This window comes from Rhipicephalus microplus, chromosome 1 (genome assembly GCF_043290135.1).
Source record: "Rhipicephalus microplus isolate Deutch F79 chromosome 1, USDA_Rmic, whole genome shotgun sequence".
Lineage (NCBI taxonomy): Eukaryota > Metazoa > Arthropoda > Arachnida > Ixodida > Ixodidae > Rhipicephalus > Rhipicephalus microplus.
Window position 1 is genome coordinate 266640464 of NC_134700.1, and position 23836 is coordinate 266664299.

General features: G+C 47.8%; 1 protein-coding gene across 3 annotated transcripts in view; it reads right to left on the reverse strand.

Annotated features, from left to right (window-relative positions):
• Nucleotides 1–14395, reverse strand: part of LOC119187718 (bone morphogenetic protein 2-like) — a 46879-nt gene extending 32484 nt beyond the window's left edge. For all 3 annotated transcript variants that reach the window (XM_075894180.1, XM_075894181.1, XM_037435803.2), the window contains exon 1: nucleotides 13898–14395. In XM_075894180.1, coding sequence (XP_075750295.1) covers nucleotides 13898–14181 — 284 coding nt within the window. In that variant the 5' untranslated portion in view covers nucleotides 14182–14395. The remainder of the gene's footprint in view (nucleotides 1–13897) is intronic.
• Between the last annotated feature and the right edge of the window lie 9441 nt (nucleotides 14396–23836).

Consider the following 23836-nt stretch of genomic DNA (forward strand, 5'->3'; position numbering starts at 1 on the left):
CGGGCCTACACCATTTCCGCCTCCATCGGAAATGCAGCCGCCGCAGCCGGGATTCGATCCCGCGACTTGCGGGTCAGCAGCCAAGTACCTTAGCCACTAGACCACCGCGGCGGGGCAGCCTTCAGTTGTCGTGGTGATAACGGATGACGACGGGCTTTCTCTCGTATAGAGCGTAGGCGATGACGCACACTCATCCTGGTCGAACGTAAACGCCAAAATGTACGAACCGACAAAAAGACTGTTTACGCCCATAGGTTATTCCGGGCCACCCCTCCGGCGAGAGACTCCGTGTGGTCCCTCGATTGATGTCACTGAGCCTCGCGTGTCATCTTCATTCCTCTGCCCTCTGTCTTCGGAAGAATGGGTGCCGCTTCATGATCTGCGGCGTTCCGAAACCACCGCGCCGCTCTCCAGTTTCGAGGCGGGTCTCCGACGGGCGCGAAATGTGAAACACGCGTTGTCCTCTTCTCGGTGTCTAGTCGGTCTGATGACGTAAATGGTGCGTCACCGCCAGACCACGAGGAAGGAAAGAAAGCAAACGAACGTCCCAACGTCAGCCGCAGCGACACTTCTGCTTCCTTTCCGACGCGTGCAAGCCGCCGTCGCAACGTCTTTGACACAAGATCTTCGCCATTCTGCGTGCCGCTTCGCCGTTGGATTAATGGTTCGTCTCCTCGCGCCTCCCCGCGTCGGAGAGGCCGACTGGCTGCGGTTTGCCGACGGCGTATTCTTCGCCCGTCGGTGACGTCATCTGGGAGCCGCTTTTGCGTGTACTCCAGCGGGCTCGGCGTTTGCGAAGGCTTTCATGTATCTGCTCTGGACCTACAGTTGTAAACGGGCTTGCTTGGATATTTTTGCATGCAGGGTGTACGTGATCACGAACACGACTCGCTTCTTGGCTTAAGAAAAAAAAAACATAAAATTGGTGCTATGCGTGCTTATGTTGACCTGAAAAAGGTCACAGTGTTGTAGCAGACTGTGACGTTGGGCGAGTTTAATAAAATATTTTTGGCGCAACTGATACAAGCAAGAAAAAAAAAGGCAGACAGGATAGGATGCCAGCCCTATCTTGTCTCCTTCTTTGTGTTGTATTTGTTCTGTGAGCGCACATATACTGTGTTGTGCTTGCGTTGTGAACCCACATGTATGCCCGACGCGCGACTGCAGTCGCACAGATGCTGTAAGGTGCAGCATAAATGGCATAGAAGATTGATTGATCGATATGTGGGGTTTAACGTCCCAAAACCACCATATGATTATGAGAGACGCCGTAGTGGAGGGCTCCGGAAATTTCGACCACCTGGGGTTCTTTAACATGCACCCAAATCTGAGCACACGGGCCTACAACATTTCCGCCTCCATCGGAAATGCAGCCGCCGCAGCCGGGATTCGAACCCGCGACATGCGGGTCAGCAGCCGAGTACCTTAGCCACTAGACCACCGCGGCGGGGCATGGCATAGAAGATCAGCGCTGTCCGGAAGCTGCAAGTGTCAAATGACGAATAGCGGACTGAGTGTAATTATCTAATTACTTGTCATATCTACAGTGGAACATCGGTGATACGAATCTCACGGGACTACCAAAAATATTTGTATCACCAGAAAGCATCGAAAATTAGCATGCGACAAAAGAAAGCTGGCGTGCATTTTGATTTATTGTTCATCAGGCCCACAGCAACGTAAGGAAGAACTCTGAACGATGGTCATTGAAGTTTTTAGACGTTGGTAATCACACCAGATCTCTGACATATACGGCCCGTACACGCGTGTTTAATTAATTGTGTGCGTTGTGACCCGCGACAGCAATAGTCCATCCGAAATTTTAGTGCGCTTTTTTGCATCACACCAAAGTACTGCGGCAAAAGTAATTGCAGAAACGCTTTGACGCGATAGATCAAGGACACAAGACTTCACTACCATGGTCCTATGTTATTATTTTGTTATCGAGAAGGTGTTGGGGATAATTTTTTGGGGGGGAGGGGGATTAAAGGTTGTGCCTTCACAAGTGTGACCTCGACAGTCACGCATGTTGAAGTTGTGAGGCCTGACTCCCTCGCCAAGACCGTCCTAGCCTTCTTTCGGTCCTCGTCCATCTTTGATGGGATGTCCGGTCACACGGAGATACACTGGAGCCTCCAAGACTCGCGCTCATAATCTCGGAGGCCGTGACGTGTCTCTAAAGGTTTGTCCTGACCGTAAGAAATTTATTTTTGTTTACACCGCGATTCTGACGATATGGCGGCGCGCATGCCTACACTTGCGTTGCCTCACTCGCACGTGCTTAGCACGTCTTCAGTGAGAGCGCGGACTTTTTCGTACCTTGGCCTTCGCATCAAACGTCGCGCAGTGAAAATCGGTTCGCAACAACAATATTTTAAGACTTAGCAGACCGATGGGCCTTGGCCAGGACCAAAGAAAACATTCTAATCACCCGGAAATTCGTTTCACTGTTTTGATTGATATGTGGGGTTTGACGTCCCCCATATGATTATGAGAGACGCCGTAGTGAAGGGCTCCAGAAATTTCGACCACCTGGGGTTCTCTAACGTGCACCCAAATCTGAGCGCACGGGCCTACAGCATTTCGGCCTCCATCGGAAATGCAGCCGCCGCAGCCGGGATTCGATCCCGCGACCTGCGGGTCTGCAGCCGCGTACCTTAGAACACCGCGGCGGGGCAGTTCGCTTCAATGCATATGCCCTTTTGTTATCGTGTAGTTGACCAATTGTTTCTTCTTGTTGGTCCACTTTTTTTCGGCTACCGTGGTGGTTAGGCTTGGCCTACGACTGTCCACACTTGGGACTGCCCCGCGGTGTTGCCCTATGAGGGCATTCCCAAGTGGGGACAGTTATAGGCCTAGAAACTGAGGCCTGAAAAACATTTCAGCATCCCGCCGCGGGGCAGGATGATTTTGAGGATGCTTCGAATGAAATTCCTCGTACCGTGCCGTAAATTGGCCACTGATATTGAAACAGAACTGGGCGTTTATTTTTATAAATACTGTCATGTTTCGAACCATTCTCATCGTGGTTCGCGTCTACCATTCGAACATAAGGAACATGGCAATGTGCCGAATCGGGAAGACTTTAGAAAGGCAGCTGGGCGGCGGTATCTACGCGATTGGAGCAGTCTTCTCGAACAGCGTCGCCTGTGTGACACGTGCTCCCCAAGACCGATCTGTCCTCCTTGTTTGCGCCTCACTGTGGCAAAACCGATGGCTCCAGCCGTACGTCGTTTACGCAAGAGTGCGCTCGAAGTACGCACTTGGCCCTGTCTTCAGTACTGCTCCTGGAGGTGAGGCGACAAATATAGACCTTCTGGGCGAGGCGTCGCGTTGGTGTGCGTCCCTCGAAGCCTTGGCAGCCGTGCGCGCCCATGGGGTGCCGGCTTCCGTCTCATTTTGCAAGCGTTACCGCTCGAGCGCGTTTCTTACACTGCGAGTTCTCTCGAAAAAGACCGTTTTCGCCAGGAGCCGGATCCCTCGGAAGTTCGCGGGGGACGCGCCGCTCGGCGGGGGGCCATGGTTGGGGTGCCGATAGTCGGCATCGTGTATGATGCACTCCTGAACGATCTTTAAAGGAGCACTCAAGAGAAATACGATTTTTTTTTCATATTGATAAATTACTCTTTCACGATGCCGAACACACTGCCCTTGCCGCGAGAAGGAATTGGCAAACAAGAAAACGCATGAAAAAAACAACTAAACAAGAGTGGATGGCGACGCCACCTTTAAGTTCCCGCATCTGCATGTTGCCATAACGTTGTAGACTTTGATGGCGTGTTCTAGGCTCTGTGTAATTCCTAATTAGTAAAATATGAAGCACATTGCCATTTGCGAGAGTCAGAGATTTAGCATACCAAATTTCAGTAAATTTTACCGAGCTAACATGGCCAAAGTACAAAAAAAAAGAACACTTTCGGATCCGTCATGTTCCCACCGGAGCTTTAGGCGTGAAATTTAAATGCCAAACTTTTGACTTTGACATTGATTTTTCTTGTGTAATAATAAACCCGCGCTGGGGAAATAAATGACAAACAGAGATTTCAGGGTATAAATGATCTGTCTAAACTAATTCGTTGTTACACTCTCGCTAATCGCACAACCAGACGAGCACGTTGACGAAGCGGCGAAACACACAGGCAATAAACTTACATGCCTAGCGCCTGTGTGTCTCCCGTCTCCTTAATCGTCCTCGTCTGGTGAGTGCGCTTGAAAGTAATTCGTCATGTCTTGCCGACATGGCCTAACAGCCACGTTGCTCTTGGACAACGACTATCGTGACCTTGTAAGTGCTGCGCCCTAATCGCAGTTCTTCAAGAGGCAATCGTTTTCGGGTTGATCGGAGTCGGAATACGGGACCCGCTGTCGCTCCTGAATTGTGATGTCAGCGAAGTAGATAGAGATATTTCATCGCCATCTTAGAAGCGTATTTATAGCCTGCAGCTAGCTAACCGTGTTCGCCCATGATGCCACGGTGAAGCTTGGCCTCCCTGTCCCTACGTGGGAGCAGCCTGTAGTCTTGCCCCTTTATACTAACATTTATTCTGTACCAGAATAAATGTTACTAATATTTACTAACATTGATTCTGTACCAGAATAAATGTTAGTATCCATCTATGGTGTAAAACAATAAAATCCTTTCATCAGCTTGATATCAACACGTGCTGCTGTAGCTGAGTGTTCGTTGCAAAGCACACCTCTTCGCACTTCCACTGTGTTGCACTTTGTTTGTTTGCTTGTTTTTTTTGCTTTTATTGATAGTTTCTTTTCTGCGGATGAATAAAACGTTTACGCGACTGTGTGTATGCGCTGCAACACTGTCCAACGTGTTTTTGAGGGCTAGTCCAATCAGATCACTCGGAAACATTGCTAGAGTCATGCGCGCACGTCCCAGAGCGCGAAACCAATCGCAGATGCTGCGTAGCAAGTGACATCTCCGCTGGATCTGTCACGGAAAGGGTGCTATCAACAGCGTGTGTTGCGACACCATGGCCTCAGAGTAATTTCATGGGCCGTGCTTTGTTAAAGAATTTACGTGCGTCGGAAGCCACGATATTCACGTGCCGAATCGGCGTTTGAGCATTTGAAGATTCGCTTTTGGTTTCGATAACGTTTCTTCTTCTTTTTCTCTCTCTCTCTAGCATATCCCGAAACAGTCTCAAAGCTACAGGTATAATTCATAACTAAGCGCTTTCTGACAAGTCTGGTTTTATTTGACCTTGCTGTGACTTACGGTGTCTTTATTTTCGTAAGGCCCAGAGACCACGGAAGTGAGGTTGCCTGCATGTAGAGCCGCAGCGCGTGACCTTTGTCTATTTCTAAGCGGTTGTCAGCAGCTGTGCGTGAGGTGGCGTCAGCCCTCGTGGCCTTGAGCGTGTTGACAGCGCACTCTGCAGTCGCGTATTCGCAATAGCTATAGGCGCTGATCATACAGTACGCTATCATCACTTCAGTTTCCCTCTCGCCATGTCCCAACTCCGCAGCACATGACCGACGCGCTGGGGGTTGTAAACAGTAAACAGGGTGTACGGGGCAAGTCCAGTCTGGCTCGGCCACTTCGACGAGGATGGGTGCAACAGCGAGAACGCCTTCAACAGCAGGTGACTCCGAGCCAGCCGGGGACGATCGTGTTGTAACGGAGCCAGTCTCCCCGGGGCACCTCACTCGCACTCGTCGTCTAGACAGCACGACGCCCTCCCCGGGCGACCGTGTGCGGCAGCGGTTGTCGGCGGCTCTCTTTCTTTCTTTTCTTGGGATGCCGCGGGATGTTGCGGATTTTTTTTTTATTTTCAGAGCTGTCACGCTGCTCCCATCTGTCTGCGGAAGTTTTCGCAGCTCTTCATTGGCCCGACGCGTGACGTAACACTCGGCCGTGACGTGTCCCGCTGCTTGTCTGGGGGTCCGAAGGCTGTCCCTTGCCGAGCGCATCAGACGACGCCGTTTCTCAACGCCTCGTTAGTGGGCGGTTTGTTTTGAGCCCCTTTGTGGCGCGCGAGCGTTTCGCGCCGCTCTCTTTTTAACGGGGTAGGCAGCTGCCACATCGGAGAGTGCGCCTGTTAGAGCTCACAGTAGACGCCCAGGCGGCAGCGCTTGCCACGCCTTCCCGGAGTTGGCAGCAGCAGTGCTTCTCTGGAAGCCACCGCGGCTGCAGCCCGGAAGACGGCGACAAGTGCTTTCATTTAATGATCAGACTGGTCATTATGTGTAAAAGACAAAAAAAAATAACGAGGAAAGATTGATTGCGAAATTAAAACTTATATATCGTTGTTGGAGCAAGACAAGTCAGGGGGCGAGCTATTATCTCGCAGATACCCTCACACTGGCATTTTTTTCTGTGTTCTAAAGAAATTGCGTGAAAAATATAAAAAAAGATGTGTTTTGGTTGTCGGTGGTTTCATTTACCTGTTAATTGTTAATCTATCTGAGCGCTTCCGAAGCTTTTCCGAAAAAAGGTCAATCCACTCTGCGTTGGTGATATGTCACTCTTGCGGAACAAACAAAAAAAATTAGCTGTTTCGCTCAAGTGGTAAAGTACGCCATGTGCACTTTAACTATACTCGTACGGTTTCCTCACACTAAGCGGTTTCGTCATATCGGAGCGACGGAATTTGCAAGGCAGCGGACCACTGGGGAGAACAAACGTCGTATACAATAGAAGCCGTCGGCCATCCACAACACTGACGTAGATGTAAGCTGGAGGGATGAGACGCTCCCCGAGGGCGCAAGAGATGCTACCAACAGCAGGAAACCTCTGGGTGTTGGCCAGAGCCGTATCAAATATTAGGTAGCGTTAGCTTCACGTGGGTCGTGAGCGCTGTCCACTCAGACCAGTGCAGCCTAGCCTGCTGTGTGTTCTACAGCACTTCGCTGGTTGACTGTGCAATACTTTCCCCCAGTTACAGAGTGGCTAAGGCCACTAGCACGCGCGTGCTAGGAAGGAACCTTAGCCTTCCCGCGCGGGAAGATTCCGTAAGTATGCGTCCAGTGTTGACAAGCAGCACACAGTTTAGTGACGCAGGACAGGTGCAGAAAACTCGCTGCATTCGTGGCTATTATCTATGTATGTTGTTTTGTCAAAACTGAGGAATGTTGTAGGCCCGTGTACTCAGATTTGGGTGCACGTTAAAGAACCCCAGGTGGTCAAAATTTCCGGAGCCCTCCACTACGGCGTCTCTCATAATCAAATGGTGGTTTTGGGACGTTAAACCCCATAAATCAATCAATCAAAACTGAGGAAAAAAAAACGCTTCTATTTTCTGCGCCCGTAAAACTGGCTCAGCTGTGCCCGAGAACTGCTCGGGGGGTGGAGGCGATCCGTCAGAGATGCGGCAAGAAACATGGCGCGATGTACGGGAAATGTGCCAAAGGCGTTGTTTATGAGATTCATATTTCTTGTGGCAACTCGTACATCGGGACTACCGGGCGCTGTATTAATGAACGGGCTAGTGAGCATGAATTAAATTTAATGAAAGATGACTTGGCACATTTGTCTATGCATTGTAAAGTCTGCGGGTGTGTACCACGTTTTAACGAGTTTAAGATTCTAGGTATAGAAGTAAGCATAAAACTGCGCGTGAGTTGACGGAAGCATATTACATTAAGAAGAAAGGTGAAAGTTGTGTCAGCGAACCATCGGTGACGTTGTACTCATCGGAGAAGAGATTGTTCGATAGCTGGATAAGCTTAAGGCTGTGTGAAGAATGTGCATGTCTGTACGTTGTTACTTAAGTCTGGATTTGCGCCCGGTCTACTTTAGTTGGAAGTGCCGCTTGTGCTTATCGTTGGGTGTTTCTTTACTTTGTGTTTGTGTTATTAACAGCCAAAGCATGTCAGTAAGCAAGTACCAACTAGGCCAGCAATCAGTATTGTTACAGTATTGTTTTTTTTTTTCTAAAGCAACGATATAAAATAAAGTAACACACTATGCGCACCGTTTTGAAACATCTTCATCTCGACTGACGCCACGTTCAGAGTTCCGTGCGGGTATAGCTTGGTAAATCGTCGCGTCAGGCTTGGTATTCAGCGGCCGTGGACTAGGGATGGTCGCTACGCTGTTTTTTTTTTTTTTTTTTTCTTGCGCTGTCGGTGCGTACGCCGCATACATACTCTGACGGTCGTCTCACCACTTGCTACAACGTAACGCGTTGCTCGAAGATCAGCAGTTCGGAAAACCGAAAAAACTGGCCTCCAGGCGCATATCGCCAACTCGGCAGAAAAACCACCACAGGCAAAAAAAAATGTGTAGTTTGTCTGTCCCATATTCGTTTCCTCGATTGGTGAGCCAGCGCTTTGTATAGTTTTGCTCGTTTACTTCAAGGAGCGAATGCTTCGGTGTTCGAGGTGTAACCAGAACCGTACAGAAAAAAGACAACGAGAGTGGCCAGCCAAGCGATGGCCTCGTCTCGTGCCCAGGGGTTTCGCTGACTGCGACGCCGTATGAAATCATGCAGGCGTCGCCTTTCGAGCCGCCGCAGTCATTCCGCAAGCGATCCTCTCCGTGAAGCGCCCGAGATTGCAGATTCGCGTGGTGGGTCTGCAGGACTACGGCGGCGAAGAGAAGGCGCGTCTGGCGCGGTCTCCCGCCGACAGCGGCGGTGAAAGGCGATCAGCACACTCTCACACCACGTCGGCAAACTACCTACTCCCCTCATTTTTTGGTTCTCGCCGGTGAGCGTTCCCCCCGCCACCGTCTGGTTACGTCACGTCACACCTCGTCTAGCGTCTACTAACACCTGTCTGTCTGCGTTCTCTCCCCGACGCGCCGCAACGCGAGATGCCTCTTCCGACCTGCGAGCGACTCGTCGCCCTTGGCATGGCCGCACCTCGCGCCTGTTTGTTTCTCTTTCTGGCGAGCACAAAAAAACACTACGTGGCGCTGCAGCCAGGTGTGTGTTGCTTTTCGCGCTATGGCTCTGTTTCGGAATCGCGAGGTCACACGCCCTTGGCTGGCCCATTTCATCAACAAGGGGCTCCCGCCGTCTGGGATCTCACCCTCCCCACCTTCGCCTCACCGGCCTCGCGCTTTCGAGACTAAACACGCGGCGATGCTTTCTCGACCTATCCGCGCGTTCCCATGTTTCCCGGTAGGTGTTCTGTGGTTTCCCGCGTTGTTCAGGACGGCGCGAAATTTCTCCCGAAACTACTGCCTGCCCACTTTAGTTATTGGGATCAATAGCCAGTGCCTGAACTCCCGCTTCAGTAGGAAGCACGATTTCTTCTACAGTACCAAAGTGCGCTCCTGTTAGAAAAAAAAAAAAACATTGCGCCAACGTGTATTTACGAAACACCTCGACGTTAAACACTGGGACAGGGGAAACAATTAAAGGGAAGATGGACAGAAAATGAGCGCAAGAAATTATTGCGCCGGTTAGGGGAGGCGCTGGCCTGTTTGACAAAGCGAAGTGCGTTGTAACTGGGGAATAGCATTTGTTCTGCTATAAATGCATGTTTTGGTGGACAATGGTAAAAGTGCAATTCCAACTTCGTCCCCTTTAAAAAGAAAATTCATTGCTTCTTACCTGGTGAGGGCCCTGCAGTGGAATGAATATACTGATACTTCAGAAGTTTCAAGGGATATCCCGCAAAGCTGAACCGAACTTGTCCCTGTCTGAAAAGCTCCTTTATGCATTAAGTAGCCTATGTAAAACAGACCAAGGCTGTCACTTCTTAATGTTTCTAAAAAGTGTTCCTTTTCAAGGGGAGGGAGGAAATATTTTTTTTTTAATTACCAGTTGTTGTTTTTTTTGCACTAAGCCGGAGTTATGTGGAAAAGCTCGCCTACGACATATAGGTGAAACATGTAAGTTGGTACAACTTTACATGTTTACAAGGATGGATTAACATGAGTCTACACTAATACGGGCTTACTCCAGATTGACGTCGTGAGGTTTATGATCAGTGACCATTCACGCCAGTGACAGCGCCGCCTGGTTCACTAGTGGTATTTTTTTAATCAAGAGGTATCGGAGTGCTAGACGACACGGAGGAGAACTGAGACGAAAAAGGGACTAGCGCTATGATATCTTTCGACGAGTGTAACCACATAGCTCACCAGGCCTCTCTCTTTGAAACTATTTCATTAGCTGCGCAAACTGTCGGTGGCCGAGTTTCCCAATTAATTGTTTGTTTTTCCTTCAACCCTAGCTTGTCTTCTTCTTCTGCCTGTTCGCCTATCAACTTTGGGGCTCACCCACGGTGGGTAATTGGCCAATAATTGGGTGGTTTTGTAAATATCGTGACGTTTCTGAATAAGGGGGGTTATAAAATAGAAAGACTGCGGATTACATCGGAGATTATGGTGCTCGATCCAATGTATATATCTCTAAAAAAAAAGAAAAACTGTCTTTTTGGGTGGGGGGGGGTGGGGGGTAAATGTAACAAGAAAGATATAACAATACCCTCACTTTCCGTGCGTATATAATGATGTAGACACACGAAGACAATGATGCTGATAACAATAACCTTCTTCTCCGTTGTCGTTACGTTGCCCCACTGGATCGCCTTCCGGAGAACAAGCCAACAAATAAACCATTAATTGGCTTGGGAGGGTCAATTGCGCACATCACGTCGGCGTTCGCGCTCTCGGCTTTTCCCTCTTCCGCCAATTCTCTCACGCTTGCGATCTTGCGTCGTCGGTGTATACAGACCGCATCGCGTGACGCTATCGTGCGTGCCCGCGCGCGCATTCCGACATCATCTCGCCTCGCGTTGTCTCCCGAAGAGTTCTTTCCCAGGACGCCTCGAAGAGGAGAAATAAGACACCGAGGGAAGCGCGGCTTCCGGCCCGCTTCGAGCAACCGATCATCGCATCGATCACACGTGTTCCCTTCGTCCATCGAAGGAATGCTTTCTTTCTTTGTGTGCTTTTGTTTTCGGTGATAAAGGAAACGAGAAGGTATAGGAAGGCGTGCAAGTTACCGCGAAAGTATTCTGACGGGCTGCCTGACTTGTCTGGGCGAGTTGGTATGAAGCTCAGTCTGGGCGAGTTGGTATGAAGCCCGGGATTGAAGCTCGAACCGCGCAAAGACACGAGACAGGCGCGAGACAAAACGAGCGCCGTGTTTGTTTTATCACCTATTGCGAAGTACCTTATACGGGTCCCGTGCGAAGTGTTGGGGAAAGGTTGCTTTGAGGCAAATGATGATAGAAAATCGTTCAGTGAGGGCCAAGGAGTTGGACACATTAATCGAGTGTTCCTTCGCCCTGTGTTAGCTAAACTACTCTCGGAGAAGAAAAAAAAACTCTACATCGAAAGGAGAAGGGGGAGAGAGAGTTTCTAGGGTGAAGACAGAGAAGTAAGTCGGTCAGAGTCAGTATGTTCTGACCTGCTAATATATACCAAGGCAAAAAATTAAAGGGAGGGGGGGGGGGGGGGGGAGTGGTGAAAAATGGTTACAATAACCACGTAACCGGCAAGGTTAGGGCATATTACGAGAAATGTGGGCAAGCATACAGACATGTTACAGTGGAGCGCATTGTCGAGGCCAACTTGCACACAATATTCACTAACGCTATGCAAACCATCGAGTAAAAAAACAATTAGTAAGTTTTAACATTTCTTAGTGAACGTGCATTCTGCTTCAGAATTGAATGCGTCGTATAAATATTAATGCAAGTGTGGCTTCAATAATAATAAAGATGGTTACGGCATTTGTTATTATACTAAGTGTTGCTAAGTGTCACTAGTTACCGCGTTAATAATTATGTCCCTGTTGTTCATACTGCATTTTTATGATGTACTAACTGTGGATGTCATTACTGTAATTATTGATTATGTCGTAGATAATTTGTAACGCTCAAATAAGCCATTACTGTTCCCCTGACGAGGTAAGGTATAGTAAGGAGGTCTTAAGTTCCGATTTTGCCTTACTTCGGGGGCAAACTCTATATATGCCCGAAAATAAAGTTCCATTCATTGTGTAAAAAAAAAGAAATACTTCACGTTTCATCCTCAATAATTGTAAATGGTCTTTGGACCATAGGGATATTTAATAAAGAAAGTGATCACTTTGGAAGTGTTCGCGAATATTTTGTTTTCTTGAAGGAATGATTATAGTATTCCAGAATTGATTAGCGCCGGCGTGTTGGCCACCTGGTTATCGCGGCGAGAGCTATCATTAGCGCAAAGCACCCGCCGCTGGCCAGTGAAGATTAATGAGCACGGTGTGGCGGCTACAGTTTTTTTTTTTCTATTTGGACGAATGTTAACGCGCGCGTGCTAAAACAACTGAACCAATGAACTGGTTTGCATGAAGTACATATATGTTGCATTGAACAAAAGCAAGAAGGAGTGAAAAGGCCGGGAGGTTGAGAAGATGTCGCTAAAGGAGGCAGGATTTTTGCCCGCGCCTTCGATTTTTCTGTTCGTTTTTAAAACGAAAAAAAAAAAATGCGAATATCGGTATAACCTTTAAGAAGCAATGCGACAAGCTTGAAAATTCGTTACTTTGGAATAAAACCAGACATAGCAGTTCAGTAAACTGCGTCTTCTAATGCGCCCTAAACGCATGCAGCTGCAGGATACGTGCGTTGAGACTGTAAAATCGAGAGCCACGTAGCTCTATAGGTCGCCGTGACAACTTAGGCGATTTTGTGGTGCACTCCTGGTCATCATCATTATCAACCTAACTACGACCACTGCCGAGCAAGGGCCACTCCTCATGACGCTTTTACCAATAAAGATTGCTATAGGTTTAGCTTCCCAAGACCACGACATGATTACGAGAGACGCCGTATGGTGAAAGACACTTTGCAGAAGTCTTTTTGCATAGCTTAGTCGCATATTTTGTGGTGACGTACAACACATAGGCTGAATCTAATCCCCCTTGTAAGTTTTCAGAGATTTTGTTTGCAATAAGATTTTGTCCGTATTGCTATATTACATATTTTATATTTCATAATTGAGTTATTTTTGTTTGTCTTCACGATTTTTAACAAGTCCAGAAAAGAATCAAGGTCTAAGTAATACGTTCGTGGCCGAATTCGTGCAGCCGTTATTTCGTAAGTGCTCTATCGTTATTGGTTGGCCGCCTTCTTTAGTCATACATCTAGCATAGGTACTGCCATGATTATGCTTTTATGGGCAGTTCTGGTGTAAAAACGTCTTTCTCTACGAATACGGCGCCCGGGCCAGTCTTCACTGATATTTCGATTCGTAAGTGTTCCTTGTCATACACTGGCCACCCTCGTAGCTAACGTGTTCAATGTCAGGATCGACGTAAGTTTTCTCTTGTGGATTCTTCTAACCCGAGTGATTTTTTCTGAATATGGGCCTTACTTTAGCCCAATCGCCTGCACACTTACTATACCGATCTTCCAGTGCCACGGCTTGTTTTGATGCCTTAAAAAACACCACACGCCGTCACGTTCTTTAAATATTGGCCCATATTCACCAAACATCGTATGTTACAATTGCTTGCTAAAGAAAATGTTATACCTGTCGGGAAACTACTCGCCTCGGCACGGGTAGTTCACCAACGGCTTTCATGAGTGACACGGTGGAATGCGCCACAAAAAGTTTCCCTCCCGTGCATCCCATTCGCCGCGGGAAAATGATCTCTGCTACGGACCTCCTAAGACGCGTCTGCCCCTATTCCGGTATAGGCCTGTGAGATTGCGGAGTTCTTCATGGAGATCCCGGACAAGGAGCTCCGCCCACGCTCTACCTGCCCTTATACAAGATAACAGATTTACCCTTTTTACCAGTGACTATGTAGAGTAATGATAACTCAGATAAGTATTCTTGTTCAAATAGATTGTTTTTTACATTACATGAGCTCACGATGCATATACAGCGTTCTCAGCATTAGGAACCAGCCAGAAGACTGGTTAAGACTCGAGAAGTGTCCGGCATGCGGCTTTTTCCCTTAGAGGTTCGCGCTGAGTCTGGTCGACTCACCTGTGCCGTATTTCGTAGACAGTGACGTTGTTCCGGGACTCGGCAAAGCTGGTATTGGACACGGCGTTGGAAAGCTCGTCCGCCCTGCGTTGTAGCGCCTCGGCCGCCGACGCATTGGGCCTCAGCAGCGGGGTTGGCGACAGCAACTGCAGTGCGGGCGCCGACGTCGACTCGTTGCCGCAGCCTGTGGTGGAGACGTCGGCGTTGACCGAGCCCGCCCACGCGACCAACAGGAACAGCGCCGTCGACAGACGACCGCGAGGTGACCCTCGGCACGTCCTCATCTTCTCCTCGCGGGAACTGCGGAAGTGGCTGGTCTCCGGAACCCCGTGAAAGGCCGTGGGCTGAAGTCGAGCAGCTGGACCGCCGCACGAGATGATTGGCCTGACGACCTGCTGAAGGCGACGAAGTTCCTAACCTGGGGGGTAGCCTGGGAACTTGCGCGACACAACAGGCTGAGACTTTTGCTAAGCTAGTTGGCCTGACCAGGATAACTGGGCAGGTACACAGCGTGCCACGATCAGTCCGTGCAAGGGGCCTGGCGCCGCTTCTTATAGGGGCGCGGGCCCCCCCTCGCCCGCCTTCTTTGTCGCCCCTCCCCCGCCGGTCTCCCTCCCCTGGGCGAGCGCGGAGTGTTTGTATACTATAAGAGACTCCGGCGGCTGCCCGTCTCACTTTCGGATCGCACATGCCCTCCCTGCCGGGAGGCGTTTGTGAAGAGCGTCTCGTACAAACTCTGTTCTGGGGTACTGGGCGCGAGCAAGAGAAGTTTTTTCTTCTTCGAGTAACCTCGAGATAGTTGAGGAATAAAAAAAAAATAGATTATGAGACGATTAACGATGAATTCGCTTACCAGAAAGATATCGCCCGCAATTGTGAAACATGGGAACCCGCTCTGGCCGACGTAAAGCAGCAACGCCAGGGATGAACACACGTAAGGTAACTTATGTGCACGTCTTTGACGCTCGTACAAAGAAAAAAAAAGAGTGCGGTGATGTGTCGAGTCAGGGCAGATCGACCCAATGGAAACGCTGTCATGTAGGTAAAAGAGAACCAACGGTATCCGCGTGCAGTGAAAAAAAAAAATATACGCTCTGGTAAGTGTCCAGGCTCCAACAGTACAGCCGTGGACACAAAACATGAACAACTTCCATTTCTAAGCCTAGCCTTGCTGTACACATCAAATACGCTCTCACGAGCGATTTCGCTTTGTTATCCAAATAGCGTCGCTTCTTTTCTCCGCAAGTGCGCGCACGCACACACGTGGTCGCACACACAGACAGACCAGCCTTCCCTCTCCCTGCCCATTCTGTCTCGCCATTCATACTTTTCTTACGGGTCTCCCGCTCTCTCGCGACGAAGACTTTCCTCGCCGTTTAGTGGCGGCTGCACGGCCAGCAGTGTATACACCGGGCCAGACAGCCGCCGGAGTAACAAGAAAGGCCCGACGCTCCAGTCTTGCTCCTGTTAGTCTCACAGGGTGTCTGGGTCGCGGTGCTTCGATCGGGGCTCTGGCGAGAGCGGTCGCCCTATATCCATTCACTCTCACCGCCGCACGAAGGGATTCCAGTTGGGGGGAAAAGTTGTGCGCCGTTCGCTTCCGCATAGATGCTAACAAGTCTACACATCGACTTGCGCTCATCCTCGCGACGGTGCCCACTCGGGAATAACTTTTTTTCATGCTCTTCATCGTGGTTCGTCGTCGGGAAACTTTACGCGAACGTCCGGGAAACTTGTGGGGCACCTGACGCAAAACTTTGGGAATCGTAATGCCGAAGCAGACTTCCTGTTTGAACGGCATAGCCTCACTATTGTCTCTCTCTCTCTTCCTATCTGCCGTCCCATCTCTCTCGTTTTGCTGTTCTGTCTCTCCTCCCAACCGTTCTGCTCGTCACCGTTCAGGTGTCAAAAAACTAATGCTAGACAGTTACAGCGCTGTCACGAGCAAGCTTTAGATGTCGGAAGCTTTTGCCAGACAGTTACAGTGCAGCAAGAAGTAAACTTTAATTTTCATCCTTCTTTTTTCTTTCAAGTGTGTAGCACTTTAAAGACCAGGCTGTTGCATGCTGTCGTATTCTGTCGTCACCGCTTTTCGTATCGCAGGCATACAGCATAACCAGATGTAGCATATTGAGCGCGTGCTCACGCCAGAGAAAATTCTTCTTGTTGTTGTTCTTCGAGTTCTTTGAGGATGATATAAAGTGCAGACATTACTACTATGACTAGGGCAGCATCGCAACGCAAGCGATGTATACAATCTGAGATGAAGCAAGAGAGAAATAGAAATAGAAAGAAAAAAATACGAATAAATAAAACTAAACAAAGAAAAACACAGAAAAGAATGGAAATGAGAACAGGAGGGAAAGAGAAGAAGAAAGAAAACAAAAACAGAAGAGAAACAAAGAAAGCTACCCGGCTCCACTCGTTCAGGCTTGAAACCACTGCCTTAGTGTGTGTGTGTGTGTGTGTGTGTGTGTGTGTGTGTGTGTGTGTGTGTGTGTGTGTGTGTGTGTGTGTGTGTGTGTGTGTGTGTGTGTGTGTGTGTATGTGTGTGTGTGTGTGTGTATTTTTATAAATAAACAACCACTTAGCACTACTATATCCTTTCTTTTCTTTCGTCTCATAAGCCCTTCCCTGTACGTAATATAACAAACTGGTTCACCACCTTGCGTTTTTTGTTTTGTAGTCTTTCCCAACAACTTGACGTGGGCTGAGTTGCACGCGCAACCTAGCTAGCGTTGGTGCAATATTTTTCGAAGTAACCGTCGTTGCCGAAAGCGTGGCGCGTGTATTTAGAACGTGCTTCATTACGCCGTATACCCTCTGGCATATTTTATGCTGTTGAAATCATTGTTGAAATGTGCGTCGTCCACTATAGTAGCAGTAAGTGATTCTTAAAAGAAATAAAATAAAATAAAAGTGATCCCCGTAACTGTCTGCATCATAGTGCGACACCTCAACAGTGGCTCACGAGGGATGGGAGTAAGGAGAGATTAAAAGGGATAGGGAGGAATAAAAGAGATAGGGATAGAGATAGGGGCAGGGACAGAGAGACCCACATACAAAAAAATAAGGAGAAGATAGGAAGGAGATGGACACAGTCGCGGGAGTCCGAGGACGGGGCACCACTCGGCGAGAGCTCTTGTCGGCGTCAGGAGATGGCGTGCGTGTACGGCGAGCCAGTCGGCCAGAGCTGCGCGCTGTCGTCGGAGATCGTGGCGGCACAACCGGTCGGCACGAAATCCAGCGAGCGAGTCCGTCGTCTATTTGATGTCCGTGCGTCGTCGTACAGCTCGGGTGTTTTTTTTTTTTTTTTTCGTGTACTAAAGTGTCAGCGAAGGTTCGTGCTCTTGAAGCTTCGTAGTATGATATACCATCTCGAATCAGTATGGAATCCAATTTTGACGCGCTTTTCTATATACCTGTTTCTTGAAATATACAACGCAGATTCCCTCCTCAGTTCGCACAATGCTACTGCTATCATTTTTTTTTTTTTACCCAACTGGCCGGCTCAGCCGGGTGTCGGCACCAAACGGGGTGACCTCTTCACCCTCTGGGGCTCGATCGACAAGCAAAACGAATGAAAAAGTTCGCAGTGTGCCTCGTGCATTCGCCGAAGACGACTATAAAAGGTTGGGATCATCTTTTTTATGTATTTCACTCGATAAATTGGTTTTGAACCGCCCTCCATCGAACAGCTTTCTGCAACTAGCGTGGTTTTACGCACTGCCTCTAGAATCGGAAAACATTGCATAATAATATCTGGTGTTTTACTTCCCGAAACCACAGTACGATTATGAGAGACGCCACGTAGCGGAGGTCATCGGAACCATCTGGTGTTCTTTGACGTGCACTGACATCACTCAGTATATGACCTCTACCATTCCGTTTCCATCGAAAATGCGACTGCCGCTGCCGGGATCGAACCCCCAACCTTTGGATAAGCAGCCGAGCACGGAGACGTTGCAAGCTTCCTGCGTTCGTGATCGGGCCCGCCTTTGACGTAGCGATGATGTCATGGGAATGCGTCACGTTATATGTCACGATGATGTCACAAATTTGTATGCAGTGGTGACGTCATGTAGATATGACGTCACTTGATGTTTTTTTTGCATCGCTATTGTTGCGGCGATTATATGTATTTTCGCGTTTTGATGAGGTTTCTAAGGTTTTCGCCGTAATAGAAATTTTCCGCGACTACACACGCAAGCGCGCAAACGCAGTATTACATTTGGCTGCTTCCACGCTTGCGCACGCTCGCAGAAGAAATAGAAAAGAGGTGCGTCCGTTCCTGCTATATCTTTCAAGGGACATAAATTCTTTGAGGAAGCGGGTTACTATAGTGGCAGTGTATTTGGGCGAACGATAATTTTTTTTTTCCGAATTCGGCTGCAGTTTCTTTTACAACTATATCACTCGCTCTTGCACGTCCCGACGCCTGTCCACGCTATATAAGAAATAAGCCTTGCTGATTTTTTAAGCGTTTTGAGCACGCCCCATAAGCTGCGCCCTAGTTGTCGGCTATGGGGCAAGATTTCTCTTATAAATGCAGAATACCGCAACGATTGTGATACCGCAACGCTTGTCCGCAACGCTTGTAACACCGCGCGAAGTGCTTGATTGCGCTGCATCGTCGCACTTGGTTGCTTCAGGGGCGAAGTTCCTTATTGGCCTGGTGCGACCGAGGGTGGCGCTGCGAACGGCGTTTGTATGACGTCAATTTAGGGATTCGCGCGCGTTCGTTTTGAAGCCCGGTGCCGTATATACACCAGTGTGCGTGATAAAGCTCGACAAAGAAGCAGTTCAGTTGGTTATCTGATGTGTGGTGGCTACCGACGCTGTTCGAACAACTGTGGATCCCCACTTTTAACCATTTTGTTACCACGCCTATTCAGATCAATCACCGGCAATCGACGCTTTTGAATCATGGACTTTGACACGTTAAATTTGTTCCTCGTGCACCCAGAACTTTCTAGTAATTAGTCCAGTCACTCAACTTTCATAATCAATTTTAATTCGCCTGTTTCGGCCTCATAGTGATTTTTGACAGACTTTTGCCCAAACCATTGTGCGTTTATTGTCAGAAAAGTGCGCTAGGCTGACGAACTCGTGGTTGTGCTAAAGTAGCATCACATTTCTGTATTGAAAAGTACCTTTGCAAGCCAAATATTGGAGTAAAGTGTTAGTTTCCCCATTTGACTTTGTCGAGTAATAATTGCTAGAAGTTTATGCCAGATATTCAATAAAGAGTTGTTCGCAGCAATCAAAAAAAAATTTGTTGTACAAAAATGTTTGCGAAGGTCCACCGCGCGTTTGAAGTGTCTAAGTGGCCTTTTCTAATAGTTTCCGTTAGCTTTGGTTTTGTTTTCATCATTATATGAGACACGGGGTCGCGTGCAGCGCCACTAGTCGCTCCTATATATGACATCGCCGTCAAGCGCATGGGTGCGCACCAGCGCTGCAAAACACATGCGCTACTCGAAACTGTCTGGCAACCCCACCTGAATTAAGTGAGGACAAGCTTAGAGTTCGAGGATGATAGCACCTCATCTTCAAGTTTTATGGCGACGAGTATTTGCGTCAGCCTGAGACAAACCTGCAGTCGTTTATGGGTTTGTTTTGTTTACACCCTCAAGCTGTTTCCTCCACCGCAAGTGCGTATAGCTTGTCACCTTTGCACACAATAATACAGCTACTCTGGTTACGTGCGTGGTCCATACTTCGCTGGGGCGCGTTGTGCTGGCGCTGGCTGCAGAGTTTCTCCTAACAGCAATAAGGCCTCCGGAGCACATCTTGGCGCTGACTACGGAACAGAGCGAAACGTTTTAGAACAGCCCGCGATATTGTCCCTTTTTTTTAATACGATATACTCAAAAAAGCAATGAAATATGCTCGGACGCATATACTGGAACGCCAATCTATGCGGAGTGAGGTGGCTCACGGAAAGAGGTGACGCTAAATGAAATAGCGAATTTCAGTGGGTATCTCATTTATAGAGCGAATATTCACATAACGGGTATTCATATATATTGGGACCCCTGAAGACTCTTATCGCAAGACAACAAAAATTTACTGAGAAAGTGTACGAGTACAATTGTGTCTCACGAAAAACCATGCAATGCTTCACCGCATGGCATGAGCAGCAAAGCAGCACGTCGGTTCTGATATTCTTTGTCTATGTGAAAAGAAACATTTCGTTCAACATTCATTATTTTTTATACTGTTGCTGGGTCATTTATCTTCAAAATTTATATTCTGAATTTTCTTTGTTTCGAATATTTTCGCAAATATAATGTTTTTCATTGCAATGTTTACCAGCAGGTGTCGTAAAATTTCATTTTTTTACATTTTTATTCATTTTAAAACATTTTTGTTGCTTTGCAGCCTATATTTTTTGGAAAGAGCATTTCATTCTTCAAAGTTTTGTGTGCTGCAATGTGTGCTACAGTACTTTTCAAACTGACAAAAACGATCTTTCCGAGACATGTGAAAAACAACCATTTTCGCGCGGTAACGAAATAAATAACTCATTTTGAAAGGACGGCGCTTTGTTTCATAGAACTGCATGCGGCCGCTGGTCTCCATGGCAAGTGCGGCACATTGTTAAATGTTAAAAAGGCACATATGGATTATGTTAGCTTTATTATACTGCAATTGTATTGGCCTTCCTAGGCTCATGCATAAAATATGAATTTATACTCCACCTCTATGACCTGCAGTGTCATATTGTAATGGAAATACGAATTTTAAAGCTGCAAAATATTTATGCTCTCTTTTCATTGGCAGAAATAACAGAAATTCGTGGCACTACATTTAAATACTTCATTATTAGACAGATTTATTTGCGCGTCCGCAGGAGCCGTGCGGACGCGCAAGTAAATCTGTCTATTAAGTTAGGAATGGCGGCAACATTACATATTCAAACTATAATTCAGAGTTGTAACTATAGGTTCTTAATTTAGAAACATTAACACAGCGCAAAATGTGATATGAGCTCGACAGCAACTGCAGACCTTCAGCGAACATGATTTCTATGTTAGGTTACACGAAGGCATTGCCTCAACCTGCTTTGCACATGCTGAGTTACACGCGTAGACATTGACCCATCCTGATTTGCACGAACAGCGAGCATTCGCCACAGTCGATCACAGCGGGGACGTTGCGTGGCGGATTCGCAAGTCCACTTGTTTGCGCGACGAGAGCCGCGATGGGGACGAGGTCTCCTTGGCAGCCGCGCATTCAACAACGTGACCTGCGTCCTACACTGCCTCGCCCTCCATGAGACACCGCGACGTTTCAAAAGCCTTATCTGCATGCTTGTAAATGCCGGAGAAAGGCACAATTATTGAAACATCGAAAGAAAAAAAAACACCCGAAACAAATAGTATCGTACGGTGGACAGTGTGATAACGAGCTAGAACACACACACGCACACACGCACATGCACACACGCACATGCACACACACACACACGCACACACACACACGCACACACACACACACACACACACACACACACACACACACACACACACACACACACACACACACACACAGACACACGTAGTTTCACTTTGCTACCCGCAATGCGGTCGGTAGATTCGGCGCACTTGTCGGCCATCCGGGGGATTTCCTGGCCCTGTAAATTGGACCGCAACCAAAACAAGATTATAATCGCGCTCGAAAACAGTCGTTGAAGGTGTTCATTGACCCTCGTGAGGCTGTTAGTTCAACAAAGTTTCCGTCTGGAGCAGATGATCTGCGTGAGCTGCGGCGGCTGCAACGCGGTTCAAAGTGGAATCCTCAAATTGACGTCACACGCGAGAGTGCGGCAGTCCGAGATCTCGAGGCCAATAGCATCTACTGGTCGGTCGTCCTGTACGTCCTGCGTAGCCAGAATATCCATGGAGTCAAAGATGATGAGTGGGGTGAAGCGTCCGTCCTTCCGATGCATGCTCTAGTGTGATAAGAGCGGACGGACAGACGGATGGACAGACAGACGGATGGACAGACAGACAGACAGACGTACAGACGGACGGACGGACGGACGGACAGACAGACACACAGACAGACAGACAGACGGACGGACGGACGGACGGACGCTTCGCCCCACTCATCATCATTCACTACGTGGATATTCTATAATGTTTTTCTCTCGTATGTTGGCCGATGTGGCCGTGGTATCGGTTGACTCAGAGACCGTAACGCTGGCTCGAATCGCGGGCATTCAATTCGAACACGTATGCCTCTTCGATTCGCCAGCTCTGCAGCGCTGGCGCTCGATGGTGTTCACGAGTGCGCCGTCAGCGTGACATGATTGCTTCAGCAAAAAAAAAAAAAAAATGTTTAAGCCATCGGTAACTTGTGCTTCGTCGTGCCAACCATAGAGTATTCTAAAAGTTAACTAGAGCGGCCTCTGGTGCTGCAATCGTTCAGCCACCATTGGAATGATGGGTAGTACCTACCCATCATTACCTACCCAATTTGCCTAGTCTTTGAGCCTGCAGGCTTCAAACGCACTCGTGGCTTTGTTTATCATTGCATTTTGGTTCTGTTTCAGATAAAAGAATGGACCGTTGTAAACCGTGTGAGCCGATTCGAATTGCTGAGCCTAAAGAGTTCAAAGGTGGTGAAGCGTATAACTGCTAAACCTTTGCCTTACTTCGTATTTCCGCAAAGCAGATTCAGGCCACACGGTACCCAACGGAGCCAAAAGAACGAAGATTAGGCAAGACTAGACAAATCCGTGCACTGCCCATCGTTCCCATGCTGCAGCTCAAGTACTTTGCGTTGTAGCTCTCATAGACACTAGCGTCAGAGTTTTCCCCAGTGTATAAGGGTGTCCCAGGTAACTTTAGCCAGAGTTCAAAAATATGCCGGCACACGCAATTACGACGCGACCAAATGCATGTTGCTCACCGTTTCCTGGTGCTAGTCATACTATTTTTTGTGTTCTCAAATACAGTTTAATTAGATATGTTTATTTAACTAACTTTTTAAGAAACGAAGATGGATAAAAAATTTCAATGATAAAGTTGTACATCGGTTTGCAAAATGTCCGATCCGACAGTTTTGAACTTTATATCTGTCAGTTATTAGTGTTTTTCTGCTAATTACAAATTCCCGCGAAATACAAAAAATACCATGTGACAAACCCGCTAGAGCGCCTGTGCGCACAATGATTCTAGTGCTCCCTATAGCGTTATGCGTACGAGCGACTATGGCATTTGGCCCATTGTGCTGTCTCCACAGGGCCGCAATGATGGGGCTGGTTTTACGATGAACACGTTTTGCTATCGGCCACAAAAACGATAACCACTGTAACTGCTTATTATTGTCATGAACAGGTGCCAGGGAAGTGTGTCATTCGTACGCGGAACGTTAGGGAGCACTAGAATTATCGTGCGCACTGACGCGCAAGTGGGTTTGTCACGTAGTATTTTTTTTTGTTTCGCGGGCATTTGTAATTAGCAGAAAAACGCTACTACTTAACAGATATAAGGTTCAAAACTATCTATTTGGACGTTTTGCAAACCGATATGCAAACTTCTAATTGAAATTTTTTATGCATCTTTGTTTCTGAAAAAGCTAGTTAATTAAACATATTTAATTAAACTGTATTTGAGAACACAAAAAAATAGTATGACTAACTCCAGGCAACGGTGAACAACATACATTTGGTCGCATCGTAATTGCGTATGCCGGCATATTTTTAAACTCTGGCTAAAGTTACCTGGGACACCCTGTGTGTAGAAAACTCTATTGTACAGCTACACATTTGGGTATGCTCCGCAAGAACTGGACAAACTTCACTATCAAGTACCGCAGCTGCGAGCGTTAAATGAAAACTCGGGTTGGGGAAGTGAAGCTAGAGAAATACGTGAGAGAGAGAAAAAACAAGATAGAAAAAAGGCATAATAAAGACAGAGGAGAGAAAGA